The 20,579-nt window shown below is 43.9% G+C and overlaps 1 protein-coding gene across 1 annotated transcript in view; it reads right to left on the bottom strand.

Moving 5' to 3' along the window:
• Window positions 1-11,842, bottom strand: part of TRPM2 (transient receptor potential cation channel subfamily M member 2) — a 38,940-nt gene extending 27,098 nt beyond the window's left edge. The window contains exons 1-9 of the mRNA XM_044449936.1: window positions 11,648-11,842; window positions 10,525-10,610; window positions 8,814-8,982; window positions 5,698-5,878; window positions 4,909-5,072; window positions 4,117-4,297; window positions 3,288-3,349; window positions 1,833-2,033; window positions 109-211 (exon numbers count right to left, since the gene is read on the bottom strand). Of these exons, the coding sequence (XP_044305871.1) occupies window positions 109-211; window positions 1,833-2,033; window positions 3,288-3,349; window positions 4,117-4,297; window positions 4,909-5,072; window positions 5,698-5,878; window positions 8,814-8,982; window positions 10,525-10,610; window positions 11,648-11,842 (1,342 nt within the window). The remainder of the gene's footprint in view (window positions 1-108; window positions 212-1,832; window positions 2,034-3,287; window positions 3,350-4,116; window positions 4,298-4,908; window positions 5,073-5,697; window positions 5,879-8,813; window positions 8,983-10,524; window positions 10,611-11,647) is intronic.
• Between the last annotated feature and the right edge of the window lie 8,737 nt (window positions 11,843-20,579).

Here is a 20,579-nt window from a genome sequence, read left to right as displayed (position 1 = left end):
AAAAGCCCAATGACACCTAGGGGACTGTGTCTCCCAAAAGGATCCCACAGATACAGTTTCCCTTACGGACCTCCACTGCTTCTCCGTGACACTCCTGGTCCTTCTCACCTTTGAGCATAGCTTGCAGAATGGCCACATCCACATCCTGCTGCCCATCTTTGCCTTCCCTGAAGATGGTCAGGAGTTGCCTGTTTCGCACAATATCTTGGATCTGCGAGAATCACCAAAAAGAACATGTAAGACCAAGGCAGCCCTACCCATTGCCATGTTATTGGCCCCCTCCACTGTGTGAAGCTATTTCCCATACATTCCATTTAATTCAAGACAATGGCCTCTCCCCTCTCACAAGTCTACTGACCCTCAATCCTCTCCAAAGTTGATTCTCAGCCTTCATTAACACCCCATGAAATTTCCAGCCCTTTCAGGCTCACTAGGAATAATCATTATTACATTGTGCAGCCTTCCTCAACCAGGCTGGTGTCTTCCATATGTGTTAGACTACAACTCCCAGAATTCTGACCTCTGGCCATGGTGCCTGAGGTGGAAGGGAACTGAAATCTGAAACATATGGAGAGTACCACTTTGGAGAAGGGTGGCATAGTGCATTTAACTGCACAAAACTCTCCATACACACGTATTCACTAAGTCCCACAACATTCCTGTAAGGTAGGCTAGTATTATTATCCCTCTGTTCTAGTCCCCACTCAGCTAACTGGGTGACTCTGGGCCAGTCACAGACTCTCAGCCCACCCTACCTCACAGGATTGTTGTTGTGAAGATAAGATTGAAAGGAGCAGGAGACTTACATAAGCCACCCTGAGTTCCTTGAAAAGGAAAAAGTGGGAAATAAATAAATAAATAAATGGTTCCCCCTGAGCCACTAGTGAGTTTGTAGCTCAGCGAAGCACTGAAGCAAGACTCTTTAAGCTCCTGCTCAATATGCCAGGCTAGTTAAGTTTCTCCCAGAAAACGAACAGGTTCAGCACCTCCTGAAAACATGATGCTGTCTAAAGCAGACTCCAAGCCCCCCCACCTGTTAGGCCCCTGCACAGCAGGAGTCCATAAACATACAGAAAATGGAGCTGAAATGCTTCCATTTGTGAAAGGGGGTAGGACTTGAAACGCATAGAGCTGAACTGCAACTTGAAGGGTGAGTGCTTGTGTCACTCAGTCTCCTTTGCTTAGACCTCCACTCTGATGGCTGCCTCCCAGGGAACAGCTTCATCAATCCAGGTGGATATTCCAAGGCTTATAAAGGAGGAAAGATCACAACCATCGTATTGGACCACATGTCCACAGCAGATGACAGGGACACCTGGAGGCGGAGGACATGCCCAGCAGAACCCTATGGCTCTTGTAAAATAGGTTTTTTAAAGTAGGTAAAATTACATTTAAAAGATAATTTTAAAAAATAAAATATCTTGGTTCTACCTTGAAAAGCCCTACTCCTTTGATTTCTGCTACACCTGCCTTGGAATGTGGCTTTCAAAATTTCAATTAATGCCTTGGGCCAAAATGTTTGCTTGCCCCAGAGCAAGGACAATGCTTTTAAACAAGACTTGGTGCACTATTCCAACCAGTTTCTGTCTTCATCTATCCCTATCTTCCATGTGGTCACCCCTGGTTGGGATCTCATTTTTGGCCCAGTCACAGGCTTGTAACATTACCTGTGCGTTGCTGAGCAAAGGCTTCCGAAGCAACTGTAGAGAAGTAGCAGAAGTAGCAAATGCCCCAAATGGGAGATGAAAAGACAGGCCCTTGCACATGCTAAATGGCATATTGCTAAATCAAGACACTTCACCAAAAGAAACCAGTGACATCCTCTTCCTTACCTTTTTTGTCCACTCTATAAGCTTGCTCTCAGTAAATTGCTCATAGCTGTCCTTGAAGAAAGTGCTCAGTTTTTTCTGAATTAGGGAAATGCTTATTTTCGGGATGGGCAGATTAGCCACTTGAGCAATGACGTCAGCCACACGTCCGGAGCCTTCCACGATTACGCAGGGTGTGCCAATGGTGATTGCATTGTAGATAGTCTGCAAAAGGATGACAGCCTTTGAACCTATACTGCCCCATGGGCTTTAGCCATTATACCCCCTCCAAGGCTTTCTCTGCATGACGGGATTTAACCTGCTGCTTTAGTTTGGCTACTTCTGCTTTCATTGCAGGAGGAAAAAATCCATCCTTCACAGAGCCTTTTTCCTGGGGTTTGCACTTCTTTGCTTTTCTATATATTCTGATAACCAACCACGGAGTGGTGCAGTTGCATAGCTGCATTATAGCAGATTTACAGCAATACAGGTGGCTTTTCTTCCCATTTAAGAAATATGGTTTTATGTGAGCATCTGAAGAAGATGGAAGATAAAATGTGTATCTCTCTGTGTGAAAAAGATAAATATACATACATGAATACATGTGGCATCTTATGGTTTTAGAACAATTATTTGTGTAGCATTTCACTATTTTATCATTTTAAAGAAATATACAGCACCACTTAAAAGTTTTTTACAAATGGAGAGGTGATAGAAATGGTACCTACAGCAAAGGGAATAGCAAAATTATATTGGGATTAATAGACAGCTACCTGATCAATGACAACTCATGTCAAAATCATGCCTCTTAAAGAAAGAAAGAAAGAAAGAAAGAAAGAAAGAAAGAAAGAAAGAAAGAAAGCAAACCCTGAAAAAGTAGCCCTAAGAACATGGGTGTGGACAGATCATGGAGAGAGGAACGCACAATCAATGCACAATACTGCCACCGCCGCCATCATCATCATCATACCACCAAACTGCCAATGTTCTTTGAGTGGTTTACAACAACAGAAATAAGAATATAATACCCCAAAATAATGTGGACACTGAACTTAGAACAGAAAGGCAACAATTCTTTGAAGACAACAATTGATGAGCAGTGGCAGTTATTGCTCTGAAAGCATCCTCTTCTGCCTGCCAACCTCATCTTGTGTGAAAACAGCTCTCAGGGGCTGAAAGCAAGACCCACAGTTCACAGCTAAACCAAATTTGCTGCTATACAAGTTCTTTTCACTATGACAGAGATAAAAGGCCACATACAATGTACTAGTCAGAATTCCAGGTGTTCACTTACGTGTGTCAAGAGAAAACCGGCACAGGCTACACATTGACATCACCTGCTGAATGCTGCCCCCTAAAACTCGGTTCTGCCACTGAGTCAACAGGGGCTGGGAGTGACTGAGGCACAGTGCACCATGAAATGGACTTTCTTTCAGGAGTTAGTACTAACCATTGCTCAGATGTCCACTAGGTACTTACATCAAGAGTGCCAGGACCACCTTCCAACACTACACAGACAATCGGGATTTTAATAGCAACTCCTGTGAGGACATAAAGGCTCAGTCAGTCCCGCAATCTCTGTTCCTGCATGCAAGCTATGCACTCTGCCACTGAGCTCGGGTCTTTTCCAGTAATTTGGCAACAAAACACTCAAGTGTTCTCCTTTTCCAGATTGCAGAATGAGAAGGAAGAAATTACATACTATAGGAAGCAGCCCAAATCTAAAGAAACCATCTTCAACAGCTACAGAGGCCCAGTTTTCCCCTGCCAATGGCTATTATAAAGACATTCCTTACTATTCCCAGGATTCCAGTCTCTTTGATACCTTTCATTAACCAGAAATGCCCTGATATTGACTATGGCCTCCTCCTTCAATCTGACACCACCAAGATGGTTCTCATCAGTGGCTATACATTATGCTGGTTTTATATCTTCAGAATTGAGGTGGGATGCCTCTATTTACTAGTTGCTGTGGAACACAAGGGGGAGGGTGCTACTGCACTCATGCCCTATTTTTGGAATGCCCAGAAGCATCCAGTTTGTCACTGCGTGAACAAAATGCTGAACTAACTAGGCCTTTGATGGACTCCAGCATGGCTCCATGTTCTGAAGATCTAATGGGAGAGTGCATAAGTCCACATCCTCATTGGCACAAATAAATTCAGTCTTGCTTAGTCCTGGAAGCTGAATAGTCCTATCAGGACGGAAGAGTCCTGATAAATAATACTGTAGTGTTACTGACTGTTCAGCATAAGAAGACTCTTATCAGCACTGGGATTACCCAGCCTCACATTTGTGTTGACATTACCTCCTTTCACCTTTGTTTGCTCCGAAATGAACTTCTCAAGTCTGGTCCTCAAGGGGATCTCCACACCATATTTGCCATTTGTTCCATCATCCACCAGGATGAAGTGTGTGTGGTTACTGTCCAGGCAAGAGAGGTTCCCTTGGGTCTCCTCATCCAGTACATACTCAGCTGGGAAGCTACCCTGCAAACATTCCGATGAAAAAAGGGGAATCGCTGAGGGAGGATCTTGTGTGACTTATGGTCATGCAGAAATTTCTGCAAAGAATCTCCATCGCATCTTTGTTCACCACAGGCGTCTGGCACATCTGGCCCAGGGGTCAAATCCAGCCTTCTGGGATATCCCAGTCTGGCTCACTGGGGTTCACAAGAGGTCACACCCTCTTCCCTGGTCCCACTCTTTTTCCCTGACCACCAGTCCTTTGCTGGCCTCCCAGCTTTTGTGCAGTTTCTTCCTCATTCTAAAAGTAAGAAATGCCCTTTCAGGCTCAGATCCTGACAGCAGGAGCTTTGAGTGAAAAATAGGATGTGATTTCTGCCCCCATTTGCCACTGGAATGTGGTCCCCAAGAGGTTCTCTGAAATGGAATTTCTGCACTCAGGTTACAAAATGCTATCACTCTCAATCCCCACTTCCCCAGATCTAGCAGCAGGAGGGCTGACAGTGCAAACCCAGACATGTGAATGCCAGAGTCATCCCTGCTAAGTCCAAGGGGACTTGCTGCCAAGGACACGAGTGTAGAGCACTGCACAGGTAAGTCTTTCAGGAGCATGTCTGAAAATCCTTCTGGCTCACCATAGGAGAGATGAGGCTGCTGCGGTTGTGTATGGTCCCCCATGTGGCAATACCAATGGTGACCATCTCGCCTTTGTAGCTGCTGCTCATGCTGAAGTCCCTTACGGCTTCCCCAACTTGCTTCATTACTCCAGCATGAGAACCGCCAGTGATAATCCATGCACCTGTGCAACAGAGAACCTGACTGGATGAGGCCAGCTGTTTCTTTTCTCTGCTTTTTTCTGGACCGGGGAGAGACATTTGATTTCATTACTACACAGAAAATACAGTATGCCTTTAGGTAGGGTCGGAGCATGTCCGGACCCCTACTGAAAAGCCCCAGAGGTGGGTGATCTGTGATTCACATGTAACCCTCTGTGCAATCCATGATGCCAAGAGGGCCCCACTCACTTGCCCTGTAGCCCAAGTGATAAACTGGGCTGGGGAAGAGCCTTCCCCTCTGTCAGAAGTCCCAGTGCAGCTGAGGTTGCTGGAGCAGGGGAAGAGGCAGTTGCCCCAATCCCCAGCAGGTATCTCATGCACAGGAGCAGTCCCCAGCCCAGTGGCCAGCCCTGCATGCTACACTTGGGACCAAGAAGAAGACTCAGCTTTGTTTCGCTGGTTCTGATTTTAGCTTTGTGTTTCTATATTGATTGCTTATTGCATGTTAGAATGGATTGATTGTATGAGGGTTATCCTGGGGGCCTATCTGGGCTGAAAGGCAGAGGAAAAGACAAAAAATGACAAATAAGAGAAATTATGCAGGAGCAAGCCCTTTCCCCCAAACTTTGCACACAGAAACTGCTTTACCTGTCGTCTGTGCCACCTTGACAAGCCCCCTCCGAAATATATTCTTCAGTCTCGGCTTCATGTTGAAGTTTTTTGCTCCCCCAGTCACAGATATTAAGAGGTTGGGTATATCGAGGCCCCAGTGTTGTGTCATCAGCTGATAGATGACTCTTGGATGGGTGTTAGAAGAGACACGCACATACTGTAACAAGGGAATAAAATGCAGCAGGAACTTATGAGAGGACCGTTCCCTGGTACTTGCTCCTGTGCGGACCTGGGCAGGCCATCAGAGTTCAGCCGCTCAGCCTCCTGTTATCACATTTGAACACCTTAGAAACTTCATGAATAAGTGATATAGGATTCTTCAAGGCAGAGCGCTCCTACTGCCCCAGTCAAAAGGGCAGTTTTTCCATTTTCCCTTTTTAATAGGCTGTTTGTGATAAGCATGGCAATACATGCCACCCAGACCTTAAGATCATCTGTGGGGGACCTTCTCCAGGAGCCCCCTTTAAAGGATACAAGGAAGGTGGCCACAAGGGGAAGGGCCTTTTTAGTCGTGGCACCCTGACTGTGGAATCAGTTGTCCAGAGAGATGTGCCTGGCACCGACCCATTACACATTTCGGCTCCAGGCTAAAGCCTTTTTACTTTCCTAGTATTTTAACTGTTAAATACGATTATACTATTGTATACTGGTTTTTAGTCATACTGTCATTGGTGCTACTGTGGGTTAAGTATTATTTTGGTGATATGTATTGTTTATTATTAGGGAGCCTTATTGGCTAATGTGGTGGGATAAACATTCAATAAATAAATAAATATTATTATTATTATTATTGCATTGTTGTTGTATCTATTTAATCTTGGTGGATACTATTGATGTCTTATTTGATACCAATTCTATTTATACTATGTAATTTTACTATGTTTTTTCCTGTTGTACACTAGTCAGAGAGCCTGTGACTGATTGAATGGTATAGAAATGTTTTCATAAAAGACTGAATGAATGAATGAATGAATGAATGGTAATGGTAGAAGACAGGGCTAGAAAACATGGGAGGGTTGCAAATGGGTCTTATGCTCCACTCTGACAACATTTCTTGAATGACACAGGCCAACTGCACTGTTAATGCACTATTAAGTTCATGATCTGGCTAGCCATATGTCAGATTGGCAAAATTTGCATGCCTGATCCTTGCTTGCAATCCCTGTTCACTCTGAACAGAATTGCACAAATTGAGCAGGATCAGCTGTGAAATTTGCACACATTTCTGCAAATTTTCTAATGTGGAAATTGTGAAAATGTGGAATTGGGATAGCAATTTCCTCTTTTTTTCCCCCAACTTTCCCTATATTCTTTTAGAGAGATATGCACACATTCATATTAAGTAATTCACATTCACATTAGCATGCATTAGTGTAAGTATACATTAACCAATGTATGAGCACAAATCACCCCAAACTGAAAACATGCCTGCACAAATCTCTCCAAACCTTCCTTTGCACACTTTAGCCTATGGGATGAAAATACCTGTTTTTGATCTTTAGCTCCCGCACTCCAATTTAATTTGCATACAATTTTGGAAAGAAAAAAATATGCCTTGCAATCCATGACAAACATAATGGAATTAACCAAGCTTTACTTTTTAAAAATGCTGTGCCACAAGGCTCCCTGGCTTATGTACTGGGCATGTGCAGGATGCTAATGGGGGGTGGGGGTGTGGGGGGGAACCATGGCAAATCAAGGAGCACCTGACTGTCTGGCAGCAACAATGTGGTTTAGCAATGGATTAAAGAAGGCATTGTGTTTTCTTTTCAGGGTGGCTTATTGTGACATGCAAATTTGTCCAGTGTAATGAGAATCTTTTGTGACTCCTTTGCAGAAGTCCATTCTGCAGTTCAGTGGGTTCCTCTTCACTCAGTGACAACTATTCTCTGCCTTTTTCCTTCCTAATCCCTACAGGCTGTTTTAATTGCAGAGAGGCTGTAATATTCTAAATGTGGATAAAAGTACACAGAACATTGGTGACTTGCAGGACATGCTGATCAAAGATAGAACAGAACGGATTCTGGCCAGTTCATCAGCAGATGAGACAGCAGCCCAGTGAGAACCGAGCTCTGTGGCCATTGCTATGAGCTCACTTAGGGGGCTCTTGGCAAGTTATCATCTTTCTCCCTTGACCTGCATCCGAAAATGAAAATAATACTAGGCTTCTTTGCAGGACTGTTGTAATATTTATGCAAAAACACTTTGTGGTGTCAAGCTACATCCCTCACTTAGGCCACAATCCTGTAATAGAAGCAAGTTCCATTAAATCTTACATGCACAGATTTGGATTTTAAGCTATGTGTTAAGAATACATCAATATCTGAACCACAGTTTCATTTATTACATTCTAATACTGCCAATAAGATTTTAATCTGTGTAAACCATTCAGAGAGCTGGTTTATTATAAAATCATGTATACATGCACATACACATTTACACATACAAGACACAAAAGTACATATATCTAAAAACTATATTAAATAATGAACATGAACGAATTAAAGACCTGATTAAAATTCCCCATCATATGCTGCCGAATGCCTGAGAGAAAAGCTTAACTGGACTCTGAAAAAATGCTGGCACCGGGGAAAACCTTATCAGGGAGATCATTCCATAACGAGGGGTCACCACTGGGAAGGCCTTTTATCAGCTTTTAAATATTATAGCAACTCCAGCTGAGTAATGTTACACTGAAAGGATACTTAGGTTAGTTCCTATGGAATCCTGGAGTGTTGCCACACACCCTTTTGAAGACAATAGACGGGAATGAGGGAACTTTAATTTTGCCCTTGCAATTTGAATGTCTAAACAAAGAGCTTCACGGACAGGGTTTTGTTCATTTGATTATAGTCTCTTACCCTTACAACAAGGGTGTGGCCCTCCATGTGCCATTAGGTTGCAACTCCCATCATCCCTGGTAGATGAGAATGGGAGTCTGACAAGAAATGGGGGTCCATGACTTTCCCACCCCATCGTTGAAAGCTATTCAAACAATGCTTGCTTGTTCATTTCTCTGTTTACAAGAGAACTGTGGGAGAGAGTTTAACTGCTGTTAACTCCAGTTCTACTCCAGCCATGTGCTCACTCACCTTCCCTACTTTCTGCCCCAAGCCTGTGAAGCTGATGTCCCCGAAAGCATCTGTGGGCATTTCCTGGACGTGTCTTCTAGGGTCCCATTCTTTCCCCTGAAACATGACAGGTTTTATGGCCTCCTCCAGGTGCTGTTCCCTGAGATAGCCACACTCGCATGCCACCTTCCTGTAAGAAAACAGCACCAAAATCTCACAAACATCTTGAGAGCCCTATCTGGACAGCACATCATGAAAAGCCCATCAGCTAGCTTTGCTAGGGTTGCCAAATACATTATAGGATAGGGCTCCTGTGCAAAAGCAGCTGTTGGCCCAGTCACCTTCTCTCACCATCACAACGTTCTCAACAGAGAAACTACTCTTGCTGGTATTCTCTGTTCTCCACAGTCAAATGTCTATTAGGGGACTGGATGGACTCTACATCTCTTAGCCTCCTTGATCACAACTTATTGTGTTTCCATTTCCAAAATTAAAGAGTTCTATGACACCTTAAGGACTAAAGCATGGAGTGTGGCATGAGCACATGGCAGTTGCTTGAAAAATCTCGTTCCTGCCACAAGGCACAGCTTTGACCTCTAGGGAAGTTTTTACATCACTCTTGTGAATGTTCACCAACTCATGCTAACAGCTGGATTCAGTCCATGCTGTCAGATCCACAGGATCAACTGCCCACAGCCCAGGGTGCATTACCTATAGGATTGTCAAATGATGTTGCCACAACTAACTCTGTACAGGTGATACAAACAGGTCCAGAACAGTTAGCAAGAGAAATATTCCCTCCCCTAAAATTAATCCTAAATCCAAGACAAATCCACCCCAAAATATTTTGCACTGCAACAGAGAACAAGCCAATTTCATTTTTGCATGCTATCCTTAAACTGGTTTTGTTGTAATAAACTGGTTCCTAACATAAAGATAAAGTCTGCTTTGGTTGGGATGTACAGTGGATTTTTCTCCCTCAATAAGAGCATCCATGTGAGACTCCTGAGTGGTGGTGCAGCGGTACCACTGATGTGCAGATGCTCACTGTGTGGGTCCCAACAGCCAAACACCAAGGGCAAGGGCAGAAAGCCAGGCCGCTGTGTTGAATCACATCAACAAACCTATTCCAGAAGTTTCCTCTCCACCAGGAGCAGGTCTTTTGTAAAGCTAATGGGTTGTCATTGCCCATTCAAGACCAAGACACTGCAAAATACTTTGCATTGCAACAGAAAACAATATATTGTTACAGTGGAGAGACATTTGCTCCTAGTTACTGTGAGATCGGAGATAAGCTCACAGGGAACAGGGAAGTCTGATGTGCACAGCAGTGGAGATCCGAGCCTGCTAATATGAAGTGCCAGCATGCCACCCACATGAGCTGGGAGTCTGCTGGACCACTATAGTTCAAGCACAGTCCACTGCCACTCATGCAGGCATTTTTATTGTAGACAAGCACAATTTTCACAATATAACTAGACCTCTTACTTAGTCTAAAGAACAAGCAGCTTGAATTGGGAAGGCTCTTATATTGCATTTCTGGCACACTTGCTGTAAGATCGTCTCCACTGTCATTCTATCGCAAGTGAGCCTGTGTGAACAGTTATAAGAGTGTTACCTTAGGGGGTGTCCAATTTCACCCTTGCTGCTGAGTGAGCTCACTGCCACTTTTGGACATTCAGTGGAACATCCAAAGGAAACAGACAAAACCAGCAGGAGTAGCCCCCCTTACCCAGAATCTGACATCTGTGAACTTTCGATAAAATAAATACATTCTTTTTTCCGAATGTTTTCAGGGATCCATGAGCTGAGATTTTCCTGCAGAGAGAATGCACAGGGAAAAGGACAATAATCAAAGTAGAAGCAAGGTGACATATACACTCTCCTCCCACAAATTGTGTATATTTGCATAATTTCTTTGAATCACGACAGTGTTTTTCATGGTGCTGAATTCTGATTTTTTTTTTAAGGGAGATGATACAGTTGTGTTCATGTTAAATGTAATCCAAAGAAGTGTATCCAGTAGATCAGGGGTCCTCAAACTTTTTCACCAGGGGGCCGGTTGAAAGGTGCCAGTCTGGGCGCGAGCCAGAAAAGTGGTGCCTGCGGGGTGTACGGGCCGGAGCGGGCGTGGGGCACAGGGGCACTGAGGTGGGGGGCGGGGGGTGTGGCAAGGTGTGCGGACGCGGCGAGGCAAGGCATGGGTGGGTGGGTGGGAGCGTGTGGCAAGGGGAGGCGAGGCAAGGGGGGGCGGGCAGGCACGCCGCGATGCAATGGTGGGCGCGTGATGCAACAGCTTGCTCTCTTGGGGAGTGTTTCCTCCTAGCGAGTCCAAAATGACCTCCTCACCACCGCCTCCCCACACCGGGGGGTGGGGGGATGAAGCAGGTGGCCGTGGGTGTATGTGGCATGTGGGTGCATGCTCCATGCATTGAAAACCAATGAGGCGGGCTGGATAAATGGCCATGGCGGGCTGGATCCGGCCCCCGGGCCAGAGTTTAAGGACCCATGCAGTAGACGATGGTGGTCCTAATATCAGCATGTCAGCGTATCCAGTCTAGGTTAAAATCTGAACTTTTAAGGAGATATCCATTGTTCTGAACCTGTTTGGGGGATTGGAGTATGATTTAGTACCACGGATAGTTCCCTTAAAGTTCAGACAAACACTCACAGTGGAGGTACTCTTCCACTGACACTGGAGTCACCATCCTCCACTGAAGATTCCTCTTCTGTCTTTTAAAGATGGGATTCCCTTTTGCTCCAGAACTGTGCTCTTGCTTTCCTTCCCATGTCAGATCATTTCTCCCACCACAAAGAACCAACATCTGGGTCTATCTTCTTTTTCTTGAACTTGCCTTTTCATTGGTGCCGGGACTGAAGTGAGCCCTCCGCTTGCTCTTACTGAAGGCACTGTTGCTTCGTCTGAGGTTGGGGACCATGTCGAGATCATAATAGCTCTTTGGATATACAGGATAACCATCTCCTTCATCGGAGCAGACCTTATTCAGCTCTGTAGAGAGCGTCCCAAATCGCCGGCCTGGCCCAGCCATGGTTACATTTCTTAAGGTTAATTACCAAAGCTGTTCAAACGTGATTGAAAGAGGCATCCTGGAAACCATCACACCAAACACAGTAGGATACAAGTAAAGCACACTGCCTATATTGCATAAAAGTCAAAAGGGAGTCATTGACTGAAGCACTTTTAGAGATGCTTTATCTTTGAGCCCAAGAATTAGAGGGATGTGCTAGATTCACCCATGTCCAGAAAATACTGTGACACAGACACAGTAAAAAAGACCTTTGCACTATGGTCATGTCGAAAAAATTTCTATGAGAGCATGGTATTCCTCAGCAAATTCAACAGTATTTTTCTCCTCAGCATACCATAATAATAGTACAGTTGGGTCACTCATCCCTCCAGAAAATTAAGCACCTTTTTCTGGACTGCCTTTGGACTCAGGGATTGCTGCCAGCGTGATCCAGGCTTCACACTCCAAGCCCTCTCCACTCCTCACAGCCAGAGCAGAAAGAACTGCACCGGCTGCCTCTTCCATAAAGCAGGTGCCAAAGGGGTGGTGAGAAGGATAGCAGGTATTCTGATGGCACTCTAGCATCTTTTCCTCCCCTTCCAAGGTATCCCACCTCAGGGAGATGGCCAAAACCAGCGGTCTCTCTCCTCTTACTCTGTGGTGGATACTAGTAAGCCAAGTTCAGAGGCTGACAAGCATCAAGGACACAATTGACAGGACTGTGCCTGAACCTACTTAGAATTGCACTCCCTTTCTACTGTAGGCAATGCCTCTCTGCACAACCCAGATATGCGTATGCTTAGCTCATTTACACGGTAATCCTATACATTTCTATCAGATGCAAGCCCCACTGAGTTCAACCGGACTTAAGGTGTGTTAAGGACAGTATCCTTAGCTGTGAAGGATTTTAGAAGCTTCAGAATGAAAGGCACAAAATAGGCAGAGTATTATTCATTTATATATGCGACTTAATGGATTGTTCTATTGACAATTAATATGGAATAGACACATTTCCTAGCCACAGTTCATACACTGCATCCTCATTTTTTGAGACAAGCAAATTATCTTCTTAGGGGTTTTTTTAAACCTCTTATGGTAATAGGCAAGGGTTTTTCTAAACTCGACTTTTCACCCACATTTTATCAATGATTTCCCATTCTTTGTGAATTAAATTAAAGGTGGAGAGGGAAAATCTCTTCATCTCACTTACAGTGCATTCTGCTATGTAACTTCTAGCTAACACTGTGATATAGCAGAATTACCCAATCACATCAATGTTTCATTCTGGATTTTCTTGGATTTCCCTGGTCAGACACTCCTCACCACCAGTGAAAATGCTTAGAAAGTGGAGGAGAGACTCTGGGAGATAACAATGAATTCTAAAACCCGCCTGAGTGAGGAATGGCAAGCACAGAATAAAAGACTTACCTAGAAACCCCCCAAGACAGCATGGATATTTCAGCAGGGTTGATCAGTGCCATCAAGAGGATTTACATAAAGCTGCTGGAAATGTTTCTGTTAGGGCAAAGGGGAGAAATGACTGGCATGTCTCTCATCAGCTGTTCTACTATTAGTAAAAAGTATCAGTTTCTCTAGGAATTCTGGATTTAAAAAAAAAAATACATGGACCAAGTAACTGATTTTTTCAAGTTATCTATTAAAAAGGCTCTGAGAAGGGGAGCAAGGGGGGGGCATTGTCCCACATCCATGACCAATACTGTTCCCTAGGCTGTCCCCCACTCCCAATGCTGTCAGCAACCAACACATTAATATCCCAAGTATGATTCAAATAGCTTGTGTGTCAACAGGGATGTTAGGCAACTGGCAAAGCAATGAGAAGACTGACTCAGGGTGCTGGTTCACCTCGTCCAGCACTACCTACTCTGACTGGCAGCAGCTTTCCAGGTTTTTCAGGAGAGGGCTTTCACAGCCCTGCAGCCAAGCTCCTTTTAGCTGGACATCCTGGGGACCTAATATGTGACCTGATGGATGCAAAGCATGCATGCTGCCACTGAACTGCAGACCCTTCCCCATGCATTACATGCCCATAAAAATAACTATCAGGAATCAAACTGCATGCTGTCCACTGCTCCCTGTATTTGCATAGTGCTTCTGATGTGCCTTATAACAGACATACATTCTTTTCAACTACACAGGAGCTCTGTGTTATTTCAGCTTTGCACATAGGCAAATGAGGCTGACACACAGCAGCTTGATGCAGGCTACCCAGTTAAGATAGCAAGTTACAGTATTTCAATAGCTGGTTATGAAACTGGGTTTCAGAATAGTACAGTGCCTTCACCCGACAGGATCTTCACCATCACACACAGTGAGATGGAATCTCAGGCTAGGTGTCCTGTGATCCAGAATCCCATTTGTTCTCAAAGAGCTACTGCACTCCAAACACTGAAGAGATACAAATTTAGGTTGCAAGTGGGAAACATTAGGCATGCTAAATCCTAGGGGATCATAAGGGCACAGTTATATGCCAACATTTCCATTGAATTCAATGTTACTTTCCCTATACTGCATCCTTAGATAAAACTATCTTTTATGCAGAAATTAGTCTAAAGATAAATGTTGCTGCCCTTCTGACAGAAGTCTTTCCATCTCACTATCATTTAATTATAACAGTCCCAGCAGGGCCTTAAGTGGAGCACCACCCAGTGGACTTTGTCACAGAAAAGCTGTAGCTACCTGCTCCCCAGCATTTAAAACCTCATGAAGACCTGCAGTAACTAAACAGGCAACTAAAAATCAATCCCCAAATGGAAAATTTAGAGGACCCCACCATCAGGAATGAACAAAAGAATAAAGTTTCAGGTGCCTAGTTAGCAAGCTGCCAGAAACATGGCACCCAAACCTAGCTAGCTGCCTGAAGTCAGACCTCTCCCCATCAAGTTGACCAGGCACAGCTCTCCAGGGTTTCAGGCCGGAGTCTTTTTCAGATCAATGTGGGGATGCCTTGGATCAAATATAGGGCCTTTTGTGTGCAACGCACATCCTCTGCCATTGAGCTACAGCCCTTCCCTTTAAAATCTGCAAGATTTCTTTGCAGTTCTTTGCAATTGACTGGCTACCTAAAAACTAGATGCTCATTCTGAGAAGTCAAATATATTTTGCTAGTTCTGGATATGTCAAAGATGGACTCCCTGTAGTCACTCTGCATCTTGACAAACATATGTACACACGTAGGACTAAAGTAGTATCGAATGCAATGAGCCTTACATCCAAGTAACCCTATATTGTCACAGGTTGCACACCTCGAAAGGCAAACACGCATAGTGCCAATCACTTCAGAACGCACACAAGCACACAGGTAATATCTCTATGAAACCCAGTTCCATGTGCTCAGCACAAAGCAATCTCTAACTGCTTAGAATGCACCAAGGATTTCTTGACCTTGCAGTGCGGAGTATTTCATTCCAGACCGTACAATTACTAAGCAGTTCTGCACAGTCTGCTCTACCCATCTTTGGGCGTGAAGAGCACCGGTAACTCTCCGCTTTGGCTGGTACGCTGCATATTCCCAGCGTCTGCTGCTCAGGGTCCCATCTTAAAGGTGCCCAGCATTTGCAAGAGAAAAGCCACACAGACTGCTGCATGTACCTCTCCTGCGGCATTCGCCTGATCCCAAACCTCCTCCTATGTGCTCCCTGCCAGTCAGACGTGGGGGAGACGTACCTCTTGTCACGGGCTCTGAGCAGGTCACTTTATCGCTGAAGATGCCGGGAGTGCACAGAAATCTCTCTGAAGTGACTGCAGTTAGGAGGAGGAGGCTGTCCCCGGGCTTGCCAGCAAATCACACTGCAGAAGCGGTGCGCGCGGCCCCCTCCCCTGCTCAGGAGCTTGAGATTGAGAGAAGGGCAATTTCAGAGTGTGCCGGATGGGCTGGGAAGTGAGTCATGCTTCTGCCTCCAGCTGTGCAGACAGCAGCCTGGTCTCACTGAAGGAGTAGCTTCTTTGACTGGGTGATACAAATTGGCTTCCCCCTCTCCCCACGAATTGCCCAGCTGTGGCTACCTGTGCAGTTGGTATAAGCAACTCATCTGTCTCACTATTTGTGAGGCATGCTATTTGTGTCTTTGCTGTTTGTGAAGATGCACGAGGCCTGACTGCTTGTGTAGCATGCGTTGCTGCAACATGCTTGAAGCTTTGTCTCATGGGATGCAAATAGGTAAAGATACAGTTGATTTGGAAAGGATCCCTCTAGAATGCCACTAGATATCACAACTGGTAAATGTTTGCCTTTTGGATGCAAGCTCTCAGATTAATGGCTAGCCATGTTATCAGCACCACACCAGTCTATACCCCAGACAGTGGACAGAGTCCAAATCCCACAGCCTAGAGGCACCCCAAATGACTGCCTAGAGAGTAGGAGAGCAGGGCAGCAAAAGCAACTTCCATTTACTCCTGTAGCAAGATGGGGCTATGATTTTAGTTAGTTTAAATGCAAAACTGCTCATGCTCAGAATCTCTCTCTTTCAAGGTATGCAAACAGGGTTTTTTTGACATTGGGAATATGAAAACTATTTTAACAAATGGAATGATAGTTGAGGAGTGAAATATTCATCATGTGCTTCACTCCTGAAATAATACAGATAGATCTAAAATTACTTAGCAGCACTACTGGTCCTAGAAGCTTTTCTGCAATTAGCAGTTATTCTCAAGTCAGCTGTCCTTTCTGCTAGAGTTAAGTTGGCATTCAGATCCCTGAATGAGACTGAGTCATTGCATTGCTGTAAAAATAGGTAAAGAATTCCTCACAGATCTGCCACTGTATTGAGCTTGTGGGTTTACATATAACTAGGATAGAATCAACAAAACAGTTTGGGAATCCTAAGATACCAGGCCAAAGAGAGATAATGGTTCTAGTCCAGACCAAAATCATCAGGACTTATCAAATGCATCCACTGTAAGCAGTGGTTAGGAAATCTTGGTTTAGAACTTGGCTCCACATGGAAGATGTGTGCTCAGTCCTCAGCAGTTTATTGGCAGAACACTCAGGTACCCCTACCTGGCAGGAAAAAAGAAAAGAAAGAGGGAAAAAACCCCAAACCAAACCAAAAACAGCATTGCCAGATAGCCAGTATACTGAACCAGCTACAGGCTTCCAGATTTTTATACATTGTGGGTCACATACATAGTTTCAAGGCAGTGATGAGATTCTGAATTAGTGAGAAGGTGAGGGCAATGGTGAATAATATAGAAACAGTGAGAAATCATTATAGGCATCAGGAAAAACATCAAAAACATCATGACCCATTGAAAGTTTGAATAACAAATAACAAATAAAACAGTCAGGTGTTACAGAAATCCAACAGGTTTAAAATGTTGTGGCTTTTGCAATCGGAGATACAGAATTCCTTTAGACAAAACATGAGCTGCCTTAAGACAAAGCATGAGCTGGCTAGGTATTTTTATGTTTCAAAGGAAGTGCAGCTAGGAGCTTGCCTAAAAGCAAGTGGATCATTAGCATAGATTGTGGCTGTTTTTCCTTTTTCCCAGAGAATGAACCAGGAAGAAAAATCCCTGCAGATGGGGAGGGAGACTAAGGGCATTGCTGCCAGATTTTATATTAAAGAACATACAAAAACATATCTTTTTATTTGAGGATATATTTGGACTTTCCCAACACAGCCCTGTAGAGATACCACAACCCAGTACGTATAATCCCACCAGAACACTTACATGCTTACAGCTGGCATAATATTTGTCATGTTCTTTGTGCTTATTAGTAATTTGATAAATTTGCATACCATTTTAGGAACTGTTCTTTTACATATTAATAAATCCCTGTGCCCAACGTCGATGAAACAGAAAATAAGAATAATAATAATAATTTTAAAAAATGACTGTTAGATATTTATATTTATTTTAAATAATTATGTCTGGCCTTTTCATTCTTTACAGTCCACAAAACATAGTGATAACAATATGTAAACAAGCAATTAAAATGAAATAATTTAATAATGGAAAGCAGTATGTAAACACAGTTTTAAAAACTCTTTCTTTTTAAAGAATCACTTAAAGTTGGGGGACAGGACAATGTTTTTAACAGGTCAATTATTTATGTATTTTAGATGCTGCATTTGTTGCTGCAAGAGCAATGCCTGTGTTTTATCACTGGGTTTATTTTTATGATGTACATTGACTCTAAGGTGAGTTTCAGTGATAGTACAAGATTAATCATAAATGGATAAAAGTGCATTTTTACTGCATCTTTAGATAGAGAAAGGCCTTACAACTCTCTGCTTTTCCCAGATATAGGATTTTTTTTATCTAAACATGCATCTCTCGTATATATCTACATGCATGTTAAGCTCCAGGCAGGAGGTGCTTCTAAAAGAGCCATCCCTCAAGGAGGTGAGAGGGATGCTAAAAAGAAGAATCTTCTTGGTGGCTGCCCCCCATTTATGGAGCAGGCTCCTCAGAGAAATTTGCCTGGTGCCAACACTGCTCTCTTTTCAGCGCGAGGCAAAAAATTTTCTCAGGGTATTTGAATAACAGATTTTAAATTGTTTTTAATATATTGCTGTATATAGTTGTCCTTCCACTCGATATAGTTTTAAATGACGATTGTTAATTTTCTCTTTTATATATGATTGGTTTTACTGTTTGTTTTAATATTTGTAATGTTGATTACCAGTTGTAAGCCGCTTAGAGATTCCTGCTGAAATAGCTTGGAGGCTTATAAATGTAAAAATAAATAAATAGGATTGCACCCTAAATGAGTAGTGTGTTCCCTCCACCACCAACTTCAACTGCAAAGAGGCCAATGAGGACTGGATGTGGTGAGGGGGCATGCAATATTATCTTACTGTCAAAAGGGAAAGGGAAAACTGGGAAGGGGAAATGCAGAAGTTGCAACAGGCAACATGCACACACAGAAAGAGGAACCTGAAGCATGGCACTTTTCTTTCTGAAATGCTCACTTTCTGTCTACAAGCAGACCCCACCACCACCAGAGTAGAATTCCTCACCTGGAATCCAATGTAGTTCAGTCCATTCAATTAGCTCATCAATCTGCTGCCCATGTCTAATACTAACTCAGGTCACGCATCCCTAAGTAATACCCTTTACCCAACCACAGTTCTCCAGGGGATGCAGCCAAATGCATTTCCCCACCTTACTTCCTCTGGTTGTTTACTTGGAGATGCCAGGCAATGAAGCGGGATTGCAATTCATGGGAAACCTGCCTGCTACCTCCTCCACCTGCCATTTCTCAGCCAGCTTAGTTTCCTTCTGTTCACTCACCATCTGGCCAGCCACATGCTGTCTATAATGTAACCATGGAGGACCTCACCCAAGCCCATTTAGACCAGTGAGAGTTCCCGCTAGCTCTAATGAACTTAGGCGGCAGCCCTGAGTGCCCATGAGTAAGCTTTCTTTTCAAGTTGTTACAGCTTTGCGAAAGGAAAACTCAGCAATTAGGTAAAAAGTCTTTTAGAGAAGATGGAAAGTACATTATTCTCAGACATCAAGGTCACCAAATTGCTTTTAGGGTACAAGGCAAAGCAATGTGAACAGTGCTTTGGTGACTAAGATGAAGAGCCTACACAGACACAGAATTCGCATGCACACGCACAGAGAGTAGCCATGTCTACTGCAGCAGAAATGCCAAGGAGTGCTGTGGTACCTTAAAAATGAACTTTTCCCCCCAGCCTAGGCTTTTGAGGACTGCACTTTAGTTCATGAACTGAAAATTAGAGCACTATATACAGAGGGTGCCAAAAAATGTATACATGTTTTAAGAAAGGAAAAAACTGTATTATAAACTGTTGTATGGCGATGCTAGCATTCATTCGATTAACACCATCTTTTGAGCAAATGTCATACTACGCATCGCTACCGTAATTCAATTCAACCTCGAAAAGTAATACATAGATAACATCTCCTAAAACGTGTATACTTTTTTTGACACACGTGCATGAGAGATGCACCCTCAAACACTGCACCACGCATGATTTCATGCACTAGTAGTTGCATGCACACAGGCTCCATGGCACACAAACCCACAGACATGACACCACATGCACATGAGTGGTGACAGGCACATGCGTGCACCATACTATATACAAGTGTTTCCCTTAGGACTTTAAAGAGCTAAAAGGCATCTTGAATTACGCCCAGAAGCGAATGCTAGCCAACTCTATTGTACATGGACCAATGTCATCCGGTCCTTCCACACTGGATCAGAAACATAGAGACAAAGTCAGTCAGAAGGGGTCTCCTAGGCCATCTAGTCTGACTCCTGGTTCCAGGAGGCTCCACTCATGTAATCCTCAACATGTGGTTGTCCAATCTTTCCTTGAACACGCTCACTGCTGGGGTCTCAACCACCTCTCTTGGAAGCCCAGCCCTATCCTTGGGGTATGGCTTAGTCAGCAGCTGGGCGATTGCATTTAGCACAAAGTGTCAAAATAATCCACAGTAGAGTGAATTGCAAAAATCAGACTAGAGACTGCCAGATCCTGATTAATGGTGGCCAAATGCCCGTCCTTCTGGAGACAGAGAAGCCCGGGAATAGTTACAGGCTGCAATCACTGCCTTCAGAGATGGGGAAAGACTTTTATGCGACTTCGAGTTTCTTGGAAGGGGGAGCATCAATAATATATCTAAGGGCGCGATCAGACAGGATGCATCGACTTGGGCACCTTTTCCCCTCGAAACATGCTTAGGATCACGACCCTAAGTAAGTTTTTGAAACGGAGGAGATGCAATATAGCTCATTGGGCGAAGGTGGGTCAGTCACGCC

This window comes from Varanus komodoensis, unplaced genomic scaffold, assembly GCF_004798865.1.
Source record: "Varanus komodoensis strain SLA01 unplaced genomic scaffold, ASM479886v1 scaffold1, whole genome shotgun sequence".
NCBI classification, from domain to species: Eukaryota; Metazoa; Chordata; class Lepidosauria; order Squamata; family Varanidae; genus Varanus; species Varanus komodoensis.
Note: the sequence above shows the minus strand (reverse complement) of the source record. Positions and strands in the feature narration are given on the sequence as shown.